Consider the following 22,818-nt stretch of genomic DNA (forward strand, 5'->3'; position numbering starts at 1 on the left):
TGGCTGTCTCATCCCCTCACCCATGCCGCAGGCCCACTTTACTCATGGGGAGCCCAGCCTTACCCTCCCTGGGCCCTCCCTGCCAATCACAATTATTTCTCCTCAACAACTGTGGCACCTGTGAAACACCTGTAAATCTGTAAATCTTATGAAGACTTTTCACCCTTTATCTAGCCTCCCTGCCAGGAGCCAGGAGCCAGGGGCTGTTGTCAGCTTTAGCCACTGGCAGGGTCGCATAGTTCAGGAGAGAGCAGGCCTCCACTCTGCCCACTCACACGTGGCTTCTTCCTCCCCACAACCACCTGCAAGCATGACTGGTCTCATCACGCCCCCCACACCCAGTTGGCCCCACAGAGCAGCTGCCATCTCACAGAGTGACAAAGGGACCCCCTCCCCAGGCTCACTCACGGAATGGAGAGATGCAGGGGACAGCCCTTCAGCCCAGAAGAGGAAGACAGACTTCTGGTCCGAGGTGACTGCTGAGGTGGCTGGTGTTTCCTTCATGTGGCATGGAACACTGTGACTCCAAGTGACCGAGCCAGAGTCCCCGTCCACCACCACCATCTGCAGCAGAGAGAAGACAGTGAGGGCAGCCTGTCCTCAAGAAGGCAGCAGGCCGAGGAAATGCACACACAGGAGCAAAGAACAAACAAAACCCAGATATTCAAGTAACACGCAGACAACAGGTTGGCTTATGAGATGTGACCAAGCTTGGTGTTCAGAGAACATTAAATAACAGCTAGGCACCAGGATTCGACTTTCTGCAGCCTCATTCTCATTCCACAGACTTTAAAGGACCAGAGAACCTTCAGTAAGGGGACGTCCTCAATCCTCCAGCCCACCTCTCAGTTTACAGATGAGAAACGCAGGCTGAGACAGGAAGTGACTTTATTCAGTGTTATGACCACCCCCGGACACAGGGCAGCCATTCCAAGGGCTGCTGAGATAAGACGCCAACAGCAGTGCCTGATGTGCACCCCACCCACGCACCCGCTGCCCCCGCCGGCCCGGGACGCAGGGACGGCCCGGGGAACAGTGATGAACTGGGTGCTCTGCCCTGTGTGCTGTGCTCCGGCTTTCTGTTCCACTCTACTGGGGTCCTGGCATATGTCACTCAGCCCTGGGGTCATCTCAGATTTAAATGGTCACAGTCCAAACAAGCAAAAAAATTAATTAAGAGGAAATACACTCCTTATTGCATCTCTCAGAGCATAACTAGAGGGACTGAATCCATAAGCCCCGGGGGCACGTCTCTCTCCTTTTCACCACAAATACCTCACACCTCACAGTTCTGGAGCTTCTTGTTCACCAAAATCCCCAAGTAGCTGCCCCCTCCCCAGGGTCCCCCAGGGCATCTGCTCTCCAGGGAGTGGAAGAACTGCCCCTCTGCACAGCCTGCTCCCCGGGCCCCTGGGGTCCTGCCCCTCTCTGCTCAGGCTCAGACTCTGCCTCGTGGAAGGTCTTGGAACCGCCTGCAGAGACCAGCTCCTCCGCGAGCAGAGCTGGAATCAGGCTAGCAGTGCCCGCTTCCTTCGGCAGTCTTGGGAGAAAAGAAGTCTAGAGACAATGAGCTAAAAAACATCATCCAGTCATACAGACTATTGCATTTAACTGTCGCAATGACCCTATGAAGGGAGGCAGCAGGATTATTCCTGTTTTACAGATGCAGAAACTGCAGCGAGGTGAGATTATGTAATTCACCCAAGGTCACCAAAACATACCAGACAGGACTAAAATCCTAGTCTGAACCCTTAGCACCTCATCGCATCTCTTAATCAACCCCTATCTACCCTTCTCCCTTACTCCTGCTAGGAATGCCAATGAAAACTCCAATCTCCATCTGAAATTCCTCAGAATACAATCAGAATTGCTTCTTCCCTGCACAGCACGGCCAGGAGACCCTCCCTGCATTGATGCGGCGCTCGTGGGATCTGTCCTCGGCTCATGACCAAGTAACACCTCGTCCAAATCCGGCACCCCTGCTCTCAGGGCCCTCTGCAGGCTGGCCTCTGGCGGGAATGCCCTGAGTCCATGATATAACCACCCAGCAAGCTCTTCTCTGCTCTCGCCATTCTGCGCATCAACTCCTGACCAACAGGAAGCACCTCCTGACTCCCTACGCCACCTGCTCCCACCTCCCCATGGCACTGGGTGAGCCTCATGCAGCCCTTCACAGGACATGGTAAAGCTGCACACTGACAGGAACCCCAATGACCGGGAACTACACAGGGCAGAGGCCTTGCCTCCGTTAACGCCGTGTCTCCACAGATGCCACCCATCAGAGGTGATGATTACGTGTTGATTTTGTGCCCAGGGAACAGTGGGCAATATATAAATACATATTTTATAATGGTGATAAACCAAAAAGCTAGGTCAATTATACAAAATAAATTTGAAAAACTGTATTTCTGCCTTTAATGTTATAGGAATAAAACCCGTCTATCCCACCACTATATCCTCCCCATATGCAGCCTCACATAAAATCAGAAAGACTTAATTGGTGCCTTTGGAACATGCTGTACTGTTGTCTCTGGGCCCGGTCCTGGTGCTCCTGACCTGGCCTGCCTTCCCCTTCACCCCTCCTCAAGGGTATACAATCCAGCTTCCAAGGCCCTGCTCATCTCTCCCTCCTTTATAAAGTCTTCCATAAAAACCCAGCCTCTCCAGATATCCTGCCTTCTCTGAAATCTTAGCAGTATATGTACTGAAGTATTAAATTTATTTATGCCTGCCTTTTCCCATCAAGAGGCTTCTGAAGCTTTCTACTGCCTAACTGTAAGTTAGGAATCCAGAAGGAACTCCCATACGGTTTAGCACTAGAATCTACAGCTATAAAATGCATTTTATATAGCTATAGCTAGATAGCACTTTAGGGCTGTAGATTTTAGTGCTGAATTGTGAGTTTTCATTGTCTCCACTCTGCTAGACTTCAAGTTCGTTGAAGGAAGGGACCATATTTTAGGTACTTTTCCTTTCTCACAGTGCCTAGCATAGGACTACATACAAAGTATATACTTCACATATGTTCTGAGTGATTTGAGTGCCAAAGTTTACCTTTTTCATCCCAATGCCATCCTGTATCTGCAGAAGAAAGTCTAACGTCTGATCATCCGTGAAATAGCCAGGAGTAGGCTGGCTGCAGGTGAGAACACACAAGTGATCAATCATGAATAGGCAAAAGGGGAAAACAAGGATCTCTTTCCCTCCCTTCTCTTGCACTAGCCCCAGATATCAAGCAACTGCCCTGGACAATTTTTAAACATGGGAAAGTGGATCAAACCAGCAAACACAGGAAGAGGACACTGTAAACCTGCGCAGGCCTTGAAGGCTCAACGTCCAGGAAGGTGTAAGATTTTGCCCCCGGAGCAGGACGAGGCCTTGTCTGGTTGTAATCAGGAGATTGCTGCAGTTGGAATCCGGTGCCCTCACCATCTGGAGCAGTTCAACACCATCGCTGAATTAGACAAGATCCCAACATTTAGTCTCTGGCTTTAGTGAGATTCCTGACCCACTTATTTTGGCTTTTTCTCTCAGTGTACGTGCTTGTATATACCCTTGTATGCATCTCCCACTGTTATCTTACTGAGAAGGGCACTCTGTCACCCCAATTAAATCTCATTGCTTTGACCTTTAGAGACCAAGGGTCCCTAGAAAATCAATGTGTTTGTGAAAAGTGCTGCAAAGCCATGCCCCTCACACTGGATACTCTGGGGAGGATAAAACAGCCAAGGACAATGGAAAGGCAGGTGGAGTTCTGGACAGGAGGCTTGCAGTTGTCACGAAGCTTGGATAGCAAGTCATGGTATACACTTTGTCAGATCATTTCTTTCTTTGTACAACACGTGTTAACAAATTCTGTAAAACATCTGCCAAATTCACTGAATCAATATGATACTCCTAAGAAAATGCTAGAAAATTGAAACTTTAGATAGAAAAGCATGAAGATAATTACTACTTAGGCTTGGTGTTAAATGGATAAAATCTACTGCATATGACAAACTACATGATTTAAGTTAAAAAAATTAAACAATAATAAAAAGATTCCACAGATGCTATCTCTGCTTTTGCAAAAATGATTCTTCAACTAAGAAAAATACAGGAAAAGAAAAGGGCAGATACTTTAGCAGTTTTACAAGCAGCTATTTAAAATGAATCTGTCTCCTTACTGGAAGGTTCCCCCGTCTCACTCTGCTCTGACTCAGAACATTACACATATACCTTTCTTTGCAACCTAGGTGCAAAGTGATGGTGACACAATCAGGGTCACCAACACATTATATTATGAAGAGAAGAACATTTCTAATGCACGATAACCAGATCAGAAGGTGGCACATTAAGGCTAGCACTGCTTACTCCCAAACCTCTACCCACATTTTCATTGGCCCAATCAAACTTAAGAGACAAGTGAGATCTCACAAGATCTCCTAGTGACAATGTCAGGTGTCTGCCCTACCTGTAAATGTCAATGAGCTCAGACAGGTTGATGGGTCTTCGCTTTTCCCATTCTGGCTCTTCTATCTGCAGAGAAGGTGGTGAGCCTCGATTTTGGGCCTGAACAAAAATGTCCCGCAGAGCAACAGCTTGGATATTTCCTAGCACCACAGGAAGAACCAACACTGAGAAGCTGAATTTATGAGAATGCTCCCAGGGCAAGGATCTGAGGGAGAGACAGAGTCTGGGCGGGTGGGTCTCACAGAGCCCACCCAGACTGATCCAACGTGGAGGGCATGCAGAAGTGATTAAGCATCTTCTCCTTGGAGAGGGCAGCAAGGGAAAAGCAGCCATGACCTGCAGTAGGTGGGGGAGAGTGAGAGGCCCCTGCAGTCGGAGCTGATGAACAGGCAGAGTCAGCAACTCCTGTGCTTTCACCCTGTCTCCCAAGGGAGACCTAACCCATATACCAATGGGGAGCAGGAGCAAGTACCAGCCTTGCTTCTTACCAAAGCCAAATAGGATGTAGACAGCCCCATTTGTGGTGACATAAGCCTGAGGACCAATCAGATTCCCCACTCCCACGATGTTGTACTTCACAGGTCGGCCAACTGGACTTCCTGTCCGGCCAGACACCAGTAGAAAGCACAGATCCGGCTGAAGAAGTGAAAGAAGGGGGTCAAGTCAACAGCAGCCCTATCGTTTCCTAATCAAACAGCTTCTCTCATTAGCTAAGGGTTCAGAACACGTCCACAGTTGAAAAGCAAAGCCAAACATGCTTCACTTTATTTTCCTGGAGGTAAGAAAGTGAGGCACATGTCCCATTCCTTCGTTAGGTATGTGCGAACAGAATCTTCACTGGTAGCTCAGGCAATTTCTGAAGCACAGTTGTTGCTGATGAATATTCAGAGGCACAGAATTCTAGCCTCAGACCTCCAGCCCTGGGGTCTCTACTCTCATACCCAGAAATCCCCAGTAATATTCGGTCCCAACTAGAATCAGTGCAGGCAGTGCTCCCCCATCATTACATGATACGTCTGGCCTGCCCACCAGCAACCAGAGGGTGGCAAACTTTTCCTGGGGAGGACCAAATGGTAAATATGTTAGGTTTTTGGTGAGTCATGGTTTCTGTAGCAACCACTTTACCACTATAGTGTGAAAGCTAGATAATACATAAATGAATAGGCATGACTGCATTCCAATAAAACTTTATCTACAAAAACAAGGAGTGGGCTAAATTTGGCCTACAGGCCATAGTTTACTGACCCTTGCTCTAGAGGACTTTCTTTCAGTGTAAAGTCAGTGGTTGGGAAATATGAGGATGGTATCAATATCTTGATTTAAGTAAAGCCTTTGATAAATTTTATCATGAATTCTTATGGGCAAAATAAAGAGATGTGGCTTTCAGAGTACTCAGAGAAAGAGCCAATGCCAGTGCAGAGAGGGGCTTCTGGCGGGATGTCACAGCACTCTGCTATTGTCGTATTCCTATTAATCATTCTTATCAAAGACTTGAATGAATAGAATTCAAGATGATCACAGAGCTGAGAGGCATAGCTAATATGCTATGGGACAAACTCAAAATTTTGTAGTCTTAGGCTGGAAGATGGGCCAAAATCTGGAAGAAGAAATCATACCATTAATTAATTGATTGAAAGATGTGGGTTATTTAACTGATTATACACAAAAACCAAATCTTAGAAAGTCTCTCACCATCTCTGGTGCATTAATAGAAATACAGAATCTATATCAAAAGAAGTAACAATTTCCTTATACTAATAAAACTGGTTATATTACAAATAGAATACTATTTTCAGATATGGGTACCACACTTTTAAAAAGATATGGGTAAACTGGAGTACAAAAAGAAAGAAATCAAGCAAGAGAGGGCTCTAGACTTCATGCAGCATGAGGAACAGTATGAGAAATTGGGGATATTTATCCCTGAGGGTAGCAGGCTCAGAGGGACAAGGCTGAAGGCTCAAGGGCTTTTGTGAAGAAAGAAGATTAGATTCATTCAGAGTTTCTCTGTGGGACTGATGCTGAAACTATGAGTAGAAGCTATGAGAAGGCACATTTTCCACCAATATGACAGAATTTTCTAGACCTAACCAAAAATGAAATAGACTGCCTCACAAATAAGTTACATTCCCACTCACCTGGGTGCTCAAGGAGAGTATGGTGCCAAGGGTCTGGAATGTATCAGAGATTGCAGCGTGGTGTGCATGGATCCCCCACATGGCTTGTAAGGTCCCTTCCCAGTAGGGCACTAGACCAGATCAGTTCAAAACCCAAACCAGGTCCAGTGTCCCAAGTTGGGACTTCACTCTAAAACCAGAGCTAAGAACGCAGTCACTCTGTCACAGACCCAATGTGTCTCACTCCTTATAAAGAGAGAAGCTTCTGTATCAGTAGCTTAGAGTAAACAAGTTCCTCAGGTTCTTTGTTGGGGGTACAGAGGTCAAAAGAGGTCAATGTAAGATGCTCTACACCATCACTGTGCCAATATTTTTCTAGTACCCTCTATCAATTTTCAGGCAGAATGGAGATTATTCCATATCTGCAGGCTATTATACAAATGATTAAATTATTTGGGGCAAGTTGGGCAATAGACTATTTTTTTGTTTGTTTTTAAATAGAGACAAATTTTTTTCAAAAGGCACAGAGAGGGGTAGACAAGAAGTCAGTGCCTCTACTGAAGGGCTCCTCACTATGAGGGTCCCTAAAGGCCTGAACCCTGATCCCACCAACCACCGCTGCCTCATAAGATGGGGGGTATTTAAGGCCAAAAATTTGAAACTTTCTCAGGCTATATAAACATGTTCAATATCTTGCTATGCACATCTTTTAATCAATTAATTAATGGTATGATTTCTTCTTCCAGATTTGGCCCATCTTCCAGCCTGAGACTTTATAAAATTTTGAGTTTGTCCCATAGCATAATTCCATTAAAAAAAAAACTACTCATATTTTCAGTTTAAGGACCTTCAGAGAATCACTTCCTCATAGACTGAAATTTCACTGAAATTTTTCTTAGACCACTGGTCTGTTCAATCACAATAACTAGGATAAAAGAGATTATGTGAATAATTTCTGAGTTTTTGGTTCAACATACTTTGAGACCAACTGGCTAGTTGAGGAAAAACTAACAGGAAGTACCTTCAAAACTGACTAGGCTTCAAAAATTACCTCCGTATCTATCTTCTTCTGCTCATCTCACAAAGTGTCACCTGGCGTGGTAGAGCGGTGCTCTTCAAAACCGGTGATGGCTGAGCAGTCTGAGTAGTGTATGGTGCTCTTGGCAGAAAACCATAAAACACTGATAGACTTCATTCTATTCTAAGCATTGCTACTTGCAGATTCTGTAACTCTACGCCATATATGCATTACAAAAATCACAACAGCAGACACAAGAACTCTTAAAATTAAAACAAGCTATCAAATGAAGCAAAATGAGCTAGAGCCACATTCTTCTGCAAATACTCTTTGCTGGTGGTTTAATTCTTTTATCCAGAAGCATTTCCTGGCAGGTTCACCTTGGGGCATCTGAGAAAAAGTCTTAGACTTTGACATGAGCTCAGGAAAAAGGTTCAGAATAAAAACTTAAAATTGAGATTAATTCTGTTCATGAATGTGTTCTTCCCTGTGATTTAGAGGGGAAGAGCACTATTATTTCACCTGTTCACAGACTAACTTGCTCCAGTGCACTGGAGCTCCAGCAACCTGAGGCAGAAAACTTCAGGATTACCGTCCTCAGGTCAACGTCCGCATGGTCTCAGCGGAACTGCCGACTCTCACATCTTTGCTCACTGTTATCTCCTGTCTGACTTACATTTTTCCTATGTATATGTTACTAACTTTCTGTCTTTCTGTTTTATAGTTGAAATGAAAATTAAATCTATAATATAATCTACAAAATGTACACATGGTAAATAAAAATTAGGCACTACTCTCGACACTTCAAATACATTAGTTCCAACTCCCCTAGGATCCTGCAAGTAGATACAACATTCTCCTTTTACATACAAAGAAACCAGGGCTTGGATAGTTTCCCCGGGGCTCATAGTGCAGGAATTCAAACACGTGCCTATCTGGCTCCAAAGCGCCACTGTACTGTGACAGTCAATGGAACTGTAATGAGATTGCCAGGAAAGTGGGGTCATCATGGTTATTTAGTCTCACAGAACTTATTTAAACCTAAGCCCTTGAATAAGCCTTCATATTTCAAGCAGCATTTATATTAACAATCCTAGGAACTGACTAGAGTTGAAGCATTCACTATAAGAAAAGGACCATTTACCTGCAGTTCCCCAATAGCCAGAACAACAAGATCTCTGATGCCGTCTTCATCCAAGTCTGGCAGCACCAGCCCCGGGGCAGCCAGTGTACCGTTGGATAAATAGTTTGGGTTTAAAGTCCAAATGATTTTCCCTAGAAAAGGACAAATAAGCTAATCACATTATGGTTTTCTGCCTCTTGTAAAGGCAGATGCCACGCTCCCAGGCCAGAAAAGAGAAACTTGATGGGCTGAACAACAGGTGGCAACTCTCACTTATTTTTTTTTCTTTAGTTTTTATCACACAGGGGAGGAAGGGAGCAGGGAGGGTGAGCTGAAACCCTGAAGGATCTGCTAACAAACCCGTGCAATAACTTTACAGCTAGATTTTTAGGTAAAATGAAAGTACTAAGTCTCTCTAAGAAAGAGGGGTCCAAAAGTCCTCTCATCTCTCTGTGATCTGATTAGAACAACCATTGATACAACTCTTAAGGAACCACCCAGGGCGAGCCAACCAGACAACCAACTCTTTCTCCTTCTACTGTATGTTCACATGAGTAAAGAAATCAAAGGAAGTTTTCAATATGACTTCCACTATAGAGTTAACTCAGACTCAAATTTTTTTCATCAGAAGTAACCCACTACCAAACTCCAACCTATAAAACTGGAAAGGATGCTATTTATTCAACTTCACTCAACTCCGAGGTGTTAGCAAGTACATTAGCAATAAACACCTGGTTCTGAAGGAGCCTTCCTTATATCTGATTCCTTCCATTCATGTATACTTGAAGCTAAAAGTCCAAATCAACATGCCTCAACAAACCTTAGTTTTTTCCCTGACATGGTTTTAAGTAGTTAAGCCCAAGTTTACACACAGACCCATATACACCAAATATGAAGAGACAAAGCTCAGCTGTCTTTTGTACATGGAACAGAGTAGGCGGACTATTTGGAAACCAAAAACCTCAGGGTAGTTTCTGTTTGGTATTTCACTTTAGCCCCATCCTAACCCCAGACAGGTTTAACTGTGGATCTATTACCCAATCTATTCAAACCTTTTTCCTATGTCGTTTAATATCCACCTTCCAGAGCAGTAAACCAGATCTTCCACCATCTGAGAGTGGAAAGGTCCCTTCCCCACCAAACTGTTCTGACCCGAGAGAATGGCTCCCAGGAGCAGGGATCTTTCACGGCAAATGACCCTTACCTGATGTCGCATTGAATGCGCTGAGCATCTTGTGTGTTCCTGTCACAAGGCAGACGGTTCCATCCGTGCTTCCTAGCATCAGATCCAAACATGTAATATCTCGGGCCTCTTCAGGGAGGGGACTAGACCAGAGGGTGCTGCCATTCATTCCCGAAAGGCACACCAGAATAGCTGCTGACTTTGAGATACCTAAAAGCACACAAGAAAGGAAAGGAGGCAGAGAAGATAAGAGGCAGAGATAAGGAAGGAAGGAAACCAGGAGTAAATGGTGGTAAAACAGCAACCCACATCTATGTGTTCAGCTCCCTCCCATATTTCTGGCAACAAGTCTGCAAACAGAATGCCCGTCCTTTCTACTGATGCATCTGTCGTGTAAGACAAGCTGACTTGTATACATCTCCATTTTTGCACCATTCCCAACACATTTGTTCACACATCTGTCACCTTGGCGCCACCTAACACTGATAACCTCAGGATAAGACTATGCCATTAATTTCAGTATCCTCGCTGCCTTGCAAATGCCTAGCACATACAGCAACTGATTACTGGCTGAATAAAAGAAGCAAAATCAAGAATATAGGAAAGTAATTATTGAGGGTAAGACAGAAAGGAAAGGTCTGCTCAGAAAAATGAGACTGGCCTAGAATATGTGCAGAAAGGGAGCAAAATATCTTAATTCTGATCATCACATGCTCCCAGAGAGCTGAAAGAAATCTTTTTAATAAACTGAAGATTACGCTTAGCAATGATGAGTAGGTCTTCTTGGTCTAGAGTTCCATGGACTCAGCTATTTTGGCCCCAGTCAGGAAAGATTACTTGGGAAAAGTTACTACATAGGTCCAAGGATAGATGGTAAAGGATTAGAGTAGCTCACCTCTTTAATCAATAATCCTTTATGTCACTTAGTTAATATATCAGAATAATAACTTTCTCTCTTGCCAGTTTTACATTCACTTTCAGGTTAAAGACACTGACTTACCTCACATATTTTCCACTTATGGCAACAACCAAAGAGGATAAGGAAATGTAAATTTTAGAGCTCTGTCGTACCTATTCCTCACGACTAGTAATTAAATACACAACCTAAAAACAAGTGACAGACTGTGGCTCACTGTGTCAGACCCTCTAGCCAGAAGCAGTGATATACACAATAAATTGTAATATGTGAGCTTCCAGACTTCCAGGGATGCTCCCATCAGTACGCCATGCTGTGCTTCCTCCGTAAGGACCCTACCAACTCCACACTATTCTCAGACTCACCCTCTTCGGGGTGGTGACGGGTCATCCCTTCCCCCCTAGACCACGACTCCTTGAGGCAGGGGCCATGCTCATCCTGCTTAGCTCAGTGTAACCAGCACACCACCGTGTCAGGGCATGGTGGGCATTCAGGACAGTTGTTGAGTGAATGGATGAACAAATGAACAAATAAAAAATATCACCCTTCTAAGGCTCAGTGGCACAGACCTTTGAACCCACTGACTGGGGTTATGGGAACAGCAGTTTGACTTAACAAATAAAGACATGAACTCTACAGTCAGTCTCCCAGCGGGACCGTTCGGGTCCTGGCTCTACCACCTACTAGCTATGGGACAAGTTCCTAAACCTCATGATGCCAGTTTCCCCAGCTGAAAATGGGGATAATAATATTAGATTACCTCATAGGATTATGGTGAGGCGTAAATTCACTCATAACGTGTTATATACTTACAAAGTGCATAGCACATAGAAAATACCATATGTTAGCTCTAAATCTATAACTAAATCAGGCTGGTCCATAGTGTGTCCCAACCCAGGGCCTTGCCATTGTGAGTCCTGATACATAAAATACCAAATGACCAAAAAAAAAAAAATCTCTAAATCTAAAAGTGGATGGGGAAAATTTCTGCTTCAAAGGCATAATGACTCATAGGCAGAAAACAATGTTGTTAAGGTTCAAGCACATAAAAGTTACTTTACAGAAGTTCTCTCTGTAAACAGATCTCTGCCTAAATGCCTCTACAGATTGCACAGGGTCCAGAAATGTATTTCTAATAACATCAGAGCGGCATGCAGCCTAGAATTCTCTAAAACATACCTAGCGGTTTATGCCAGGGCCTGAGTGGTTAAAAGGTAGTTAGGTACCAGGGTACCCTCAGCCTCAGGCTAGAGTTCTGGTATCAGTATACAGACTGCAGATTGAATCCCCTTTAGTACAGGCTGCAGGACAAACCAAAAGCCCAGTGTACCTATGGGGAAAATGGAACTTTTTTTTTTTTGCATTTGATAATGTGTGTTAGCTGGAGCCCCAGGAAATTAGGGTAAGTTGTGAGGGTTTAATAAAGAGACTGTTTACAAAGACGGGGTCAGGGTGTAATGAAACCACAAGGGGCAGTATGCTCCTTCAGAACCAGGTCCAAAGGGACAGGGAGGAAGCAATTCCTGGAATCCAGAAAAGGAAAGTCTTGTAAGAAGACTATCTTGAGAGAGGATGGGACCTATGATGGAGGACGTAGCCAGCCTGAGGTGACCCCGGGGGGAGGGAGCCAGGGCAATAAATACCCTCTCCTCACTCACTTCCTCCCTTCCAACTTCCTGCTTGTGCTCCCCTTTGGCCAAATCCAGCTCAAAGCCACAGGCAGGGGAGCCCATTGACATCTGCATACAGGTCAGAAAGCAGATGGCAGGACAGAGAGGCAAGACAGAGGAGCAAATGAAAGGAGGTAAGGGAAAACACCAGCCAAAATATATGTGTGTAAAAGATATGTTAGGGCATGAACCAAAGCTCTCTGCAGCAGTGGGGAGGTGGGACAGAGTCAACAGTGATTACAGTCTAAGAGGCAATGGGAAACCGACTGGGAGAAAACTCAAGAAACCTGAGTACTAATGCTTCCCGCTGGACCTGTTTCTTGCCTGGACAGGGTGACCACTGAAAGTTCCTCCCAGCTCTAGCTCTCTGTGATTTCTTGAAACGAGCTGTACTTACATGCAGGAGCTTCGTGCTAAGGTTTATCATGTGTGACAGACCCATGAGGGTTTTCTGCTTGCTGCGGACCCTTTTCTGTACTGCTCTGGGGCTCTCTCCTAGCTCAGAGCCCCTCCAGTCAATGAGCTTCTCCCGCAGCAGCCTCTACAAGGCATGTCTCTTACCGATTGCACTCCCGTTCCCTGAAGTTACAAAGGAGAGAAGTACATCACGCAGGCCATCTCCATTCACATCAGCCAGTTCCAGTGGAGACAGGTCCCCGGCTGAGAAACACATAAAACACAAAGTCCTTAGCAAGTCACCACAAACCAGCTCTCTGATCCAGGCTGAAAGGGAATGGATACAGAGCACTACAACCACCTCCACAAAAACCAGGCACACTTCCAGCTCCTAGACAAGATAGAAGAGACACAATTCTGCCTATTCCTCTCACTAAGTACAGCTACAGTCCCCGGTCATTATATATAAGACAAACATAAGAAGACTCTGGAAGGTGGAGAGACAGCAGACTGGCTAGGGACTTTAAGACCCAAGGAATGACAAGAAGATGACCCCTCTGGGTTTCCTTTTGGCCTCTCGTATCCCAGACAGGATGCTGCAGAGGTCAGCAACCCAGAAATGCCAAGGGGAAGAGGCACAAAAAGCTGGTTCCCGAGCCAAAGGATCAGAAAAGGCATAGTGGGGCAACACAGAAAAGTTTAGATAATAAGTGCTCTACTCCAGCTGAACACTAGATACAACTGAAGCCCCCCACACCCCCCACCACAGCAGACCAAGTGGGAGCCTAGGCCAGCTATAACATGGCCCCCTTCTCTCCCCACCAAGGCCATGATTGAGAAAGCCAGGTGGGGAACCAGGACTTTCACCCCCTCCTAGCGTACGAAGGTCCACCACATACAAGGGAAGCCTACAGTTGACCCCACCCAGCACTAATGAGGTGGCCCCTCTATCCACCAGCCAGGGTGGTGTCACCAGAGGCCCAGCAGGGGGCCTGGACTTCCAGCCCCACCTGGCAAGAGACTAGGTAGGTAATGCCCCCGCCCCACCCCACCCCCCAGGAGTGTGGGGTCAGAGGATGCCTGCTGAATCTGGAGAGAAGACACACCCAGTTAGTGGAAATGTAAACTGGTGCAACCACTGTGGAAAATAATTTAACATAAACTACTGGATTAAACAGGCACCCACCCTATGACCCAGTAATTTCAGTCCCAGGTTTATGCCTTAGGGAAATTCTTATACGCTGCATCAGGAAACATGTATAAGAATCTTCTTAGCAGCATTATTTATTGTTTTAAAAAATGGAAGGCACCTAAATGTTCATTGACAGTAAAGTGAATCAATAAATCATGGGCTATTCATACAACAGAAAATTAGACAGGGGTGAAAATGAATAAACTCCAGGTACAGATACCTCAACAGGAATGAATCCCAAAAATACTTTTTTTTTTTAAGTATGTGGAACAAAAAAAGCAAGTGACAGAAAACTATGTGATTCTATTTGTAAAAAAAAATAGGAAAAATTTAAGAAACCTATAGTTTAGGGATACATATATATGTGGTAAAACTTAAAAGTAAAGGAATAATGACATAAAACCCAGGCTTGTAGAACCCTCTGGTGGGCAGAAGAGGAAACAGTGAGGAAGGACACATGGGAGGCAGCTTCAGAGGTCTGCATAATGCCCTATTTCTTAAACTGGATGGTGTGTATTCATTACTAATCTTCACATGGTACACAAGTATTATAAGAGCTCATTTATAAAAATCAAAAAGTGAAGAAAGTAAAAGACAGGTGTTCTATGTGATAGGAACATATCATAAATTACATCCACCAAATTTTGCCTTAAAAAAAAGTAAAGATGAGAACACAGAACTTAATCAAAAGTTAATTCAGCTGGAATCAGGGAAGTAAGTGTCAGAGAGCAAACAGTTCTAGACCAAAATGAGGCAGGGCTCTGGGAATATTGCAGGGAGGTAAAATTTCCCCTCGACCTTCTCGGGGTTTCTCTCTGACTGACAAAAGACAGAATAACAAGAGAAAAGCATTCACGTTGTATTTAATAAAATTGTAGGTGTACATGGGAGTGCCCACAGAAAATGGCAACCCAGATAAGTGGCGAGGCCTAAGTGAAAAAAAGAGTGGTAACCATGGAGGAGTAACCAAAATACATGTGGAGACGAACAGAAGATTAGACTCATTTTAGAAAAATACAAGATCTTGTTTGAATAGGTTTCTCTGGGCCTCAACTCCCCTGTCTCTATTGATAAGAATGTTTCTTTTCTCTGGGGATAGGGAGGGCATCTTTCAGATGAGAATTCATCACCTGCTTTCAGCAAGAACTGAAGGCAGAGCACCTTTCCTGCATTGGCACTATTCATGCACCTCCAACTCAAATGCCAGAGAGACATATTTGGGGGTGGTGTGTTCTCATTCCTGACCCAGATCAAGCTGTTTTAAAGAAACCTGCTCCAAAACAGGAGACAAAATCACTTGAGTTACTTGGATAGCACCACCCCAGCCTTTAGGAACAGGAAAGGAAAGTTTCTGCAAGCAAGTTGACTCTCTTTTACCTGAAAATAAATTATTTTAAAATTCAAAGTAGGTCAGTCTTCCAACAATCACAAATGCCTGAGTGCCCTACAAGAGCAGCGAAGGCTGTGGGCCTCCCTTCTCACAGCTCAGCTCCCCCAGGGCGTGGGCGGCATAGCAGGGACCCAGCAAACCAGGGCTGTCCTCTCTGCACCTAGCTAAGCCCAGCACAATGAAGCAGTGATCTTCCCAAGCGCTTGGAGTTGTATCGATCCATCTTTTGGTCTTATTTCAAATCTTAACCTCCTAACCACCTCCACACACAGGCAGAAAAATACTGTATGACACACTAATTTTTAAAGAGAGGCAGCTTGCAATATTATCAGAAGTTTTACAGAATTACATGCAAACGTGAAGTTGCACAGAATAACCACTAAAAATCCTGCAACTCACGTCCCTGGGGGCCCACGTGGCGGCTCCATGTGCTGTGCAGATCTCGTGGGGGACAGGGGATCAGGAAAGCACAGACGAGCACCAGGACCATGGAAATCACCAGGGTCAGCAGAAAGACAGACGTGCGCACGTAAGACACGATGGAAGAGGTTGCCTTCTGCTCCAGGTCCCCGAGGGGCTCCGAAGGGTAGCCCTCCGTGGTGACCTCCGAAAGATGTGGCTTTGCAGCCCCTGCCACCTCGGCATCTGAGTCAGGCTCTGGGGCTTCTCCCAGAGCACTCTTCCCATTTTTGACCCCTCCGTTCTTCTGCTGCAAGTTAAGCACAAGATCATCTTCACTCTCATCACTGTCGGCCTGTGTGAGAGGATCATACTCCCCGAGGTCTGGGCTCTTCTTCCCTGAAGAGATAGAAAGGCAGTGTGTCAAGGAGAACTGGGAAGGAGAAACCCTCACCAAATACTCTGTAACTGCAGACACCTAAGGGAACACGCAGAAAACAAAATAAATCTAGGCTTACGAGTTTGGACCTTGGGGGCAATCCATAAAGTCAAAGTCAAAGCCCGCAAAAGGGGAAAAGAAGGGGAGAGGGAATGAAAATCCCACTGTTCTAGAGTTACTGCTTTCTTGAGTTTAAAAAATCAGAAAAGAAACAGAGAAAATAACAAATTTTAAACAACTTTTTAGTTAAAAAGAGAAAACTCAACTGTTTGAGTCTCATTAATGAGAAAGACTGTGGCTCCTCTCTCAATCTCCCACATGCTTAACATGCATATTTGTTTTGATTTTCTTAGTTCTGTGAGGTTCCAAGCTTTCCTAGGACTTCCCTAAACTTTTAGAACAATTGTTCTCTGTACGCTGCTTCTCACAGTTCAGTATTTGGGGCTTCCCAACTGTTCCAATGGAAACAAATTAGAAATTAAACACTACACGTCAATCTGGAGATTTTGTACTGAAAACTCACTTCTGAGAACCTGTAAGTCTAAGGCCCTTTTAGTACATGTTCAGTAAACAGTGTTTACCTCTTAAAATGCTATCCTCAGCATGTATTTTGGGAGGGTTGGGATGAATCAGGAATGCAGAGGTAGAGGATTTGTCTCAAAGCTGGTTTATACAACAAGCACCCCTTTTTTACTTAGTATATTTATTGAGTGGGTGAGAGGTGGAAATCACAGCAGAGCTTTAGTACACCCCCTCCCAAGCCACCACTTGGCCCTCACTGCCAATGACTCAATGATTTTATGCCTTTGGTTCATGCCATAACTAAGCAAAAACCAAGAAAAATTTCTGGACTTGGAAATTGCCTGGTAAGTTGTTACTATGTAAACTCTTGTTAAATCTTTTGTTAAGAAGAAATATAAAGAAGAAAATACAGCTAATTAAAAAAGGCAACAAGAAGAATTTTTTATGCTAATCTGGGCCTCTGGTCACTATAATCTTCATAGTGTCATTTCATATAGTATGTCTGTTTGCTCAATACATGAAATGAAGCAATAAAATACTACATGGAATGAAACCAACACGGGAAATAAAATCTTTAGTATAAAGCTTAGTGTTTGACACATAGAAAGTCAATAAGTGTTTGATTAAAACATGAACACTCCAACAGAATTATTTTATAACATTACTTTGCAAAAAAAAATACACATTAGATACTAAGTAATCTGGCATTCTATTAACTAGAAATCTCTATGTATTTTCATTTTCAAAGCTATTCATCTTGAATCTTAAAGGCATGATTATAAGAAAATATACCAGTTATTAGAAATTTAATTCAAAACAGTACTTCTGAGATATGCCCCAGACTCAAAACAGATTCAGGCTAACAGCCTACAATTTATATATCTACTCTATGAACCAAATTATTTTATTAAGTAGGGCACACCATTCCCTAACTGTCCCACATAACTTTAGTTAAGATAATTTACAAACAGAACCACAGGTTGTTATAAAAATACTGACACTAATACTTTTTACAGTGATTTTTAACTAAAATAATATACCTAATAGGACTTTTTAAATATGATTTGGAGATATGTATATATCCAATGGACTATTATCCAGCCTTGAAAGGTAAGGAAATTCTGACATATGCTACAACACAGATAAACCTTAAAGATATTATGCTAACTGAAATAAGCCAGTCACAAAAAGACAAATACTATATGATTCCTCTTATATGAGGCATTGATCTAAATTCATTGAAACAGATAGTAGAGTGTGGTTTCCAGAGCCTGGTGGTAGGGGTACATGGGGAGTTGTTATTTAACCAGTATCGATTTCCCCATTATCCAAAAGTTAGAGTGTCCCTATGAAATCTCACAAAAGCTGAAACTGCAAAGCAATAAAGCAATGATGATTTTTTTTTCCTGTTCCTCCTACAGGGTCACTAAGACACACTTGCTTTTTTTCATCTTTTCTTTCTTATTATTGGTCAATTTAGGGTTAATTTCTATTGCTCTATTGCAAGTTTACTATTATTTGTTTTCCCCAAACTTCTTTTAATTTTGAATTTCAGATATTTGTTATTTTTAGTTGTAGAATGTACACTTAGCTCCGTTTTTCACAGTTTCGATTTCTCTGCCAAGATTACCCATGTGTCCATGAAGACATACTATCTTATGCTTCAACATCTTGTCAGCACGTTACAAAATCTGGGGTAAGTTGCGGTCAGTTTCCCTTGAGAGTCTTTTGCCTTTTTGAAAAACTTTTCATTGAAGTATAGCTGACATAACACTATATTCGGTTCAGGAGTACAACCCCTCTCCCACTGCGAGGGAGGCTGAAGCAAGACTGCTGCCCCCGGGTTGTTGTCTCTGCTGAATGGGGGATGGGAACCTGCCTGCGCTGTCCTGGGTCCTGCAGAGCATTCGAGCCTGACTTTCTTCTTGCTCCTGTTCCAAAGTCCCCCCAGCCTCTTGGATCTGATTAAACATATTGACTTAAAAAAAAGTCAACGTGATTCAATAGTTATATACATTATAAAATCCTCACAAGAAGTGTAGTTACCCTCTGTAACCATACAAAGTTATTACAATGTTGTTGACTATATTCCTTATGCTGTACTTTCCACCTGACTATTTTATACCTGGAAGTTTCTATCCCCTTCATCTATTGATTCCCTCCACCTATTCAATTACCAATTTATATGGAAAAAAACCTTTGACATTCCCAGACCCCAAAAAATAACCTCTCTTAGGCTTTTCTGATACCACAAGACACATCTTGCTAACGGATGCACAAAATAAATTGAGGTAAAGCACAGATGCTCACAGACACAGTTCAGAGCCGTGGCGGCTTGATGCTGAAGCGTGTTTCTCAAGGAAGGAGCTTAGTGGGGCCACACTCGCTGCTCAGGCTGCGTGGTGCCTCTGTCACAGCAGGGGCAAAACCCACGCTGAACACAATTTTTGCTTTTTGACTTTTTTCATACAAGTGAAAATCCTCTTTGGGTTTCTTTTCATTAGCAAAAACAGGTGCTGCAAGAGGCCTTCCATAAAGGTAAAGTGACATAACACAAACTTTTGAAAACCAGGAGTACTTTGTATAGTTTCAGTTTTGCAAGATGAAAAAACTCTAGAGATTGGCTGCACAACAGTATGAATATGCTTAGCAACACTGGACTATACACAGGCTTACTGTTAACCTAAAAATGGTTAAGATGAAATCTTACACTAAAAAAAGAATACACCTGATGGAGAAGAAAACACACACAGCAGCCCCAAATCTCAGGAGTAAAAGAGACTAAAGATCACATAATCAGCTTCCACCCCTATTTCAAACCTTCAACTCTTATTTTTTCCTGTTCCTCAACACACTTTATTTTAAATTCATTGATACACAATCTTATGTTGGTTTCAATTATACAACACAGTGGTTCAACAGTTACCCATATTATTAAATCCTCACCCCTTCTAGTGCGGTCACTATCCAGCAACATAGTAAGATGTCACAAATCATTAACCATATTCTCCATGCTGTACTACCATCCCTGTGATCAGCTTATATTGTGATTGTGAATTATTGTGCCCCTTTATCCTCTTCCCCCTCCCCCCTCTACCTACCCCAACCCTCCCCCTTGGTAACCACTAGTCCCTTCTCAGTGTCTATGAGTCTACTGCTATTTTGTTCCTTCTATTTTGCTTTGTTTTTATATTCCACAAATAAGTGAGATCATTTGGTATTTGTCTTTCTCTGCCTGGCTTATTTCACTGAGCACAATACCCTCTAGATCCATCCATATTGTTGCCTATGGCAGGATTTCTTTTCTTTTTATGGCTGAATAATATTGCATTGTTTATATGCACCACCTATTCTTTATCCATTCATCTACTGATGGACACTTAGGTTGCTTCCATATCTTGGCTATTGCAAATAGTGCTGCAATAAACAAAGAGGTGCATATGTCTTTTCAAATAAGGGACTTCGGGTTTTTTGGGGTAAATTACTGGGTCAAATGGTATTTCTATTTTTAGTTTTTTGAGAAACCTCCATATTGCTTTCCACAATGGTTGCACCAATTTACATTCCCACCAACAGTGTAGGAGGATTCCCATTTCTTCACATCCTCGCCAGCATTTGTTATTTCTTATCTTTTGGGTAGTGGCCTTCCTAACTGTTGCGAGATGATATCTCATTGTGGCTTTAATTTGAATTTCCCTGATGATTAGTGATGTGGAGCATCTTTTCATGTGCCTGTTGGCCATTTGTATTTCTTCTTTGGAGAAGTGTCTGTTCAGGTCCTCTGCCCATTGTTTAATCGGGTTATTTGTTTTTTGGGTGTTGAGGTGTATGAGTTATTTATGTATTTTGGATGTTAACCCCTTATCAGATGAGTCATTTATGAATATATTCCCCCATACTGTAGGATGCCTTTTTGTTCTGCTGATGGTTTCCTTTGCTGTTCAGAAGCTTTTTGGTTTGTTCATTTTTTATTTTGCTTCCCTTGACCAAGGAGATGTGTCTGGGAAAAAGCTGCTCATATTTACATTCAAGAGATTTTTGCCTATGTTTTCTTCTTAGAATTTTATGGTTTCATGACTTACATTCAGGTCTGTGATCCATTTCAAGTTTACTTTTGTCCATAGAGTTAGACAATAATCCAGTTTCATTCTCTTATATGTAGTTGTTCAGTTTTCCCAACACCAGTTGTTGAAGAGGCTGTCATTTTCCCACTGTATATTCATGGCTCCTTTACTATATATTAATTGACCATGTACGTGTGGGTTTATATCTGGGCTCTCTATTCTGTTCCATTGATCTATGGGTCTGTTCTTGTGCCCAGACCAAACTGTTTTGATTACTGTAGCTTCGTAGTAGAGCTTGAAGTCAGGGGGCATAATCCACCTGCTTTGTTGTTCTTTCTCAGGATTGCTTTGGACATTTGGGGTCTTTTGTGGCTCCATGTGAATTATAGAACTATTTGTTCTAGCTCATTGAAGAATGCTATTAGTATTTTGACAGGGATTGCATTGAATCTGTAAATTGCTTTGGGCAGGATGGCCATTCAAACCTTCATCTCCTTACAATACCCAGCAAGCAATCACTTGGCATATACCAGAGCATAAGCATTGTTAGGGAATTCACTGCCTCCCAGTCTAGAAAGCAGTTCCTTAATTCCTGATTTGAGAATCTATTTCTGAGCATCTGCCACTAACATCCTAGTGTAAAATTCTGAGATCCCTTTTCTACATGCAAGTGCTTCAAATACTTGAAGATACCAGTCATAAGCAAACATAAAGTCAAATCTTGGCTCCATCTCTTATTAACTGTGTAAACTAGATTTAAATTCTTAGCATGAGTAAGCCTCAATTTCCCCCTTTTATGAAATGGGATAGTACTGTTCCTACCTCATATGATTGTTTTGAGGATTGAATAAGATAACATATGCCTGGTACTTAGTATCTGGCTTTTAGTCACATTCAGTACATCTTAGCTTCTATTATTGTTGTCAGCATTATATCTCCCAAGTGCCCTCACCCAGTCTTCTTATCACCAGGTTAAATATCTCCATCTCTTTCAACTCATAAAGAAGCATTGTTTCAGGTGTCGTCCACATCCTGGTCCCTCTCCTCTGGACACAATATGATCTGTCAGTGATTTAAGTATAGTTCTCAGAACTGTATACAATACCCAGGGTGCAGTCTGACCAGGTCAGGGGAAGGCAGAATGGTGTGCTTCCTAGTACAGAGAGCATACTACAATTCAATTACTGTAACCTAAGATCTTGCCAGCTTTCTTGGCAGTCACATCACACACCAGGTTCAACTCAAATTCCTAAGCATTTTCTACACATACTCAAGCCATTCTCAATTTGTACAATTGGATTTTTAGCATCAAATGAAAATTTTAGCATCGTCACTTGCTAAATTCAATCTTGCCAGTCAGTTTCTACCTTGCAACAAACACATCTGCATAAAACTGCACCTTTGTCAAAGTGCAATCATTACTCAAACACTGGCTAACAAAACAGTGTAAAGGAAATGCATTTTTATTATATCATATAGTATCACAGGCAGGAAGAGAACTTGGCTGCATATGCTACAGAAATTTGTGAAATCGTTAATAAATCTATAAAAACTATTTGCAAGCATTCTTTGAAAAACAAAGCTGTGGTTGTCTCTTTAAAATAGGATTATGAGCATCTAGTTAATAATGGCAAAGAAGGCATTTCTGTCAGTCTCCTCCCTGAAACTGGGGAGTGGGAGACAAATAAAAATAGGAAAAAAATAAAGAACAGCCACATTCCCAAACTATGGGAATGTGAAATTTACAGTTTATGAAAATTGTTGCTAAATGCAGTGAAACTTGTATCCAATTGAGGAAGCAGAGAGGAGGCACCCTACACCTCTGGTCTCCAGCAATGAGCAGAGTTCACAGAACTGGTAACAGTGATGATGCTGATAACTGGAAATTTATTGAGTGCCTACTATTCCTGGCATTGGGCCAAGCACTTACATGTGAA

At 42.9% G+C, this 22,818-nt stretch overlaps 1 protein-coding gene across 3 annotated transcripts in view; it reads right to left on the reverse strand.

The window, feature by feature from the left end:
- FAM234B (family with sequence similarity 234 member B) overlaps window positions 1-22,818 on the reverse strand; it is a 35,594-nt gene that overhangs the window by 6,833 nt on the left and 5,943 nt on the right. For all 3 annotated transcript variants that reach the window (XM_017649603.3, XM_017649594.3, XM_017649610.3), the window contains exons 2-10: window positions 15,857-16,255; window positions 13,041-13,139; window positions 9,915-10,103; window positions 8,732-8,862; window positions 4,941-5,088; window positions 4,454-4,592; window positions 3,311-3,454; window positions 3,055-3,136; window positions 409-564 (exon numbers count right to left, since the gene is read on the reverse strand). In XM_017649603.3, coding sequence (XP_017505092.3) covers window positions 409-564; window positions 3,055-3,136; window positions 3,311-3,454; window positions 4,454-4,592; window positions 4,941-5,088; window positions 8,732-8,862; window positions 9,915-10,103; window positions 13,041-13,139; window positions 15,857-16,255 — 1,487 coding nt within the window. The remainder of the gene's footprint in view (window positions 1-408; window positions 565-3,054; window positions 3,137-3,310; window positions 3,455-4,453; window positions 4,593-4,940; window positions 5,089-8,731; window positions 8,863-9,914; window positions 10,104-13,040; window positions 13,140-15,856; window positions 16,256-22,818) is intronic.

This window comes from Manis javanica, chromosome 15 (assembly GCF_040802235.1).
Source record: "Manis javanica isolate MJ-LG chromosome 15, MJ_LKY, whole genome shotgun sequence".
NCBI lineage: Eukaryota > Metazoa > Chordata > Mammalia > Pholidota > Manidae > Manis > Manis javanica.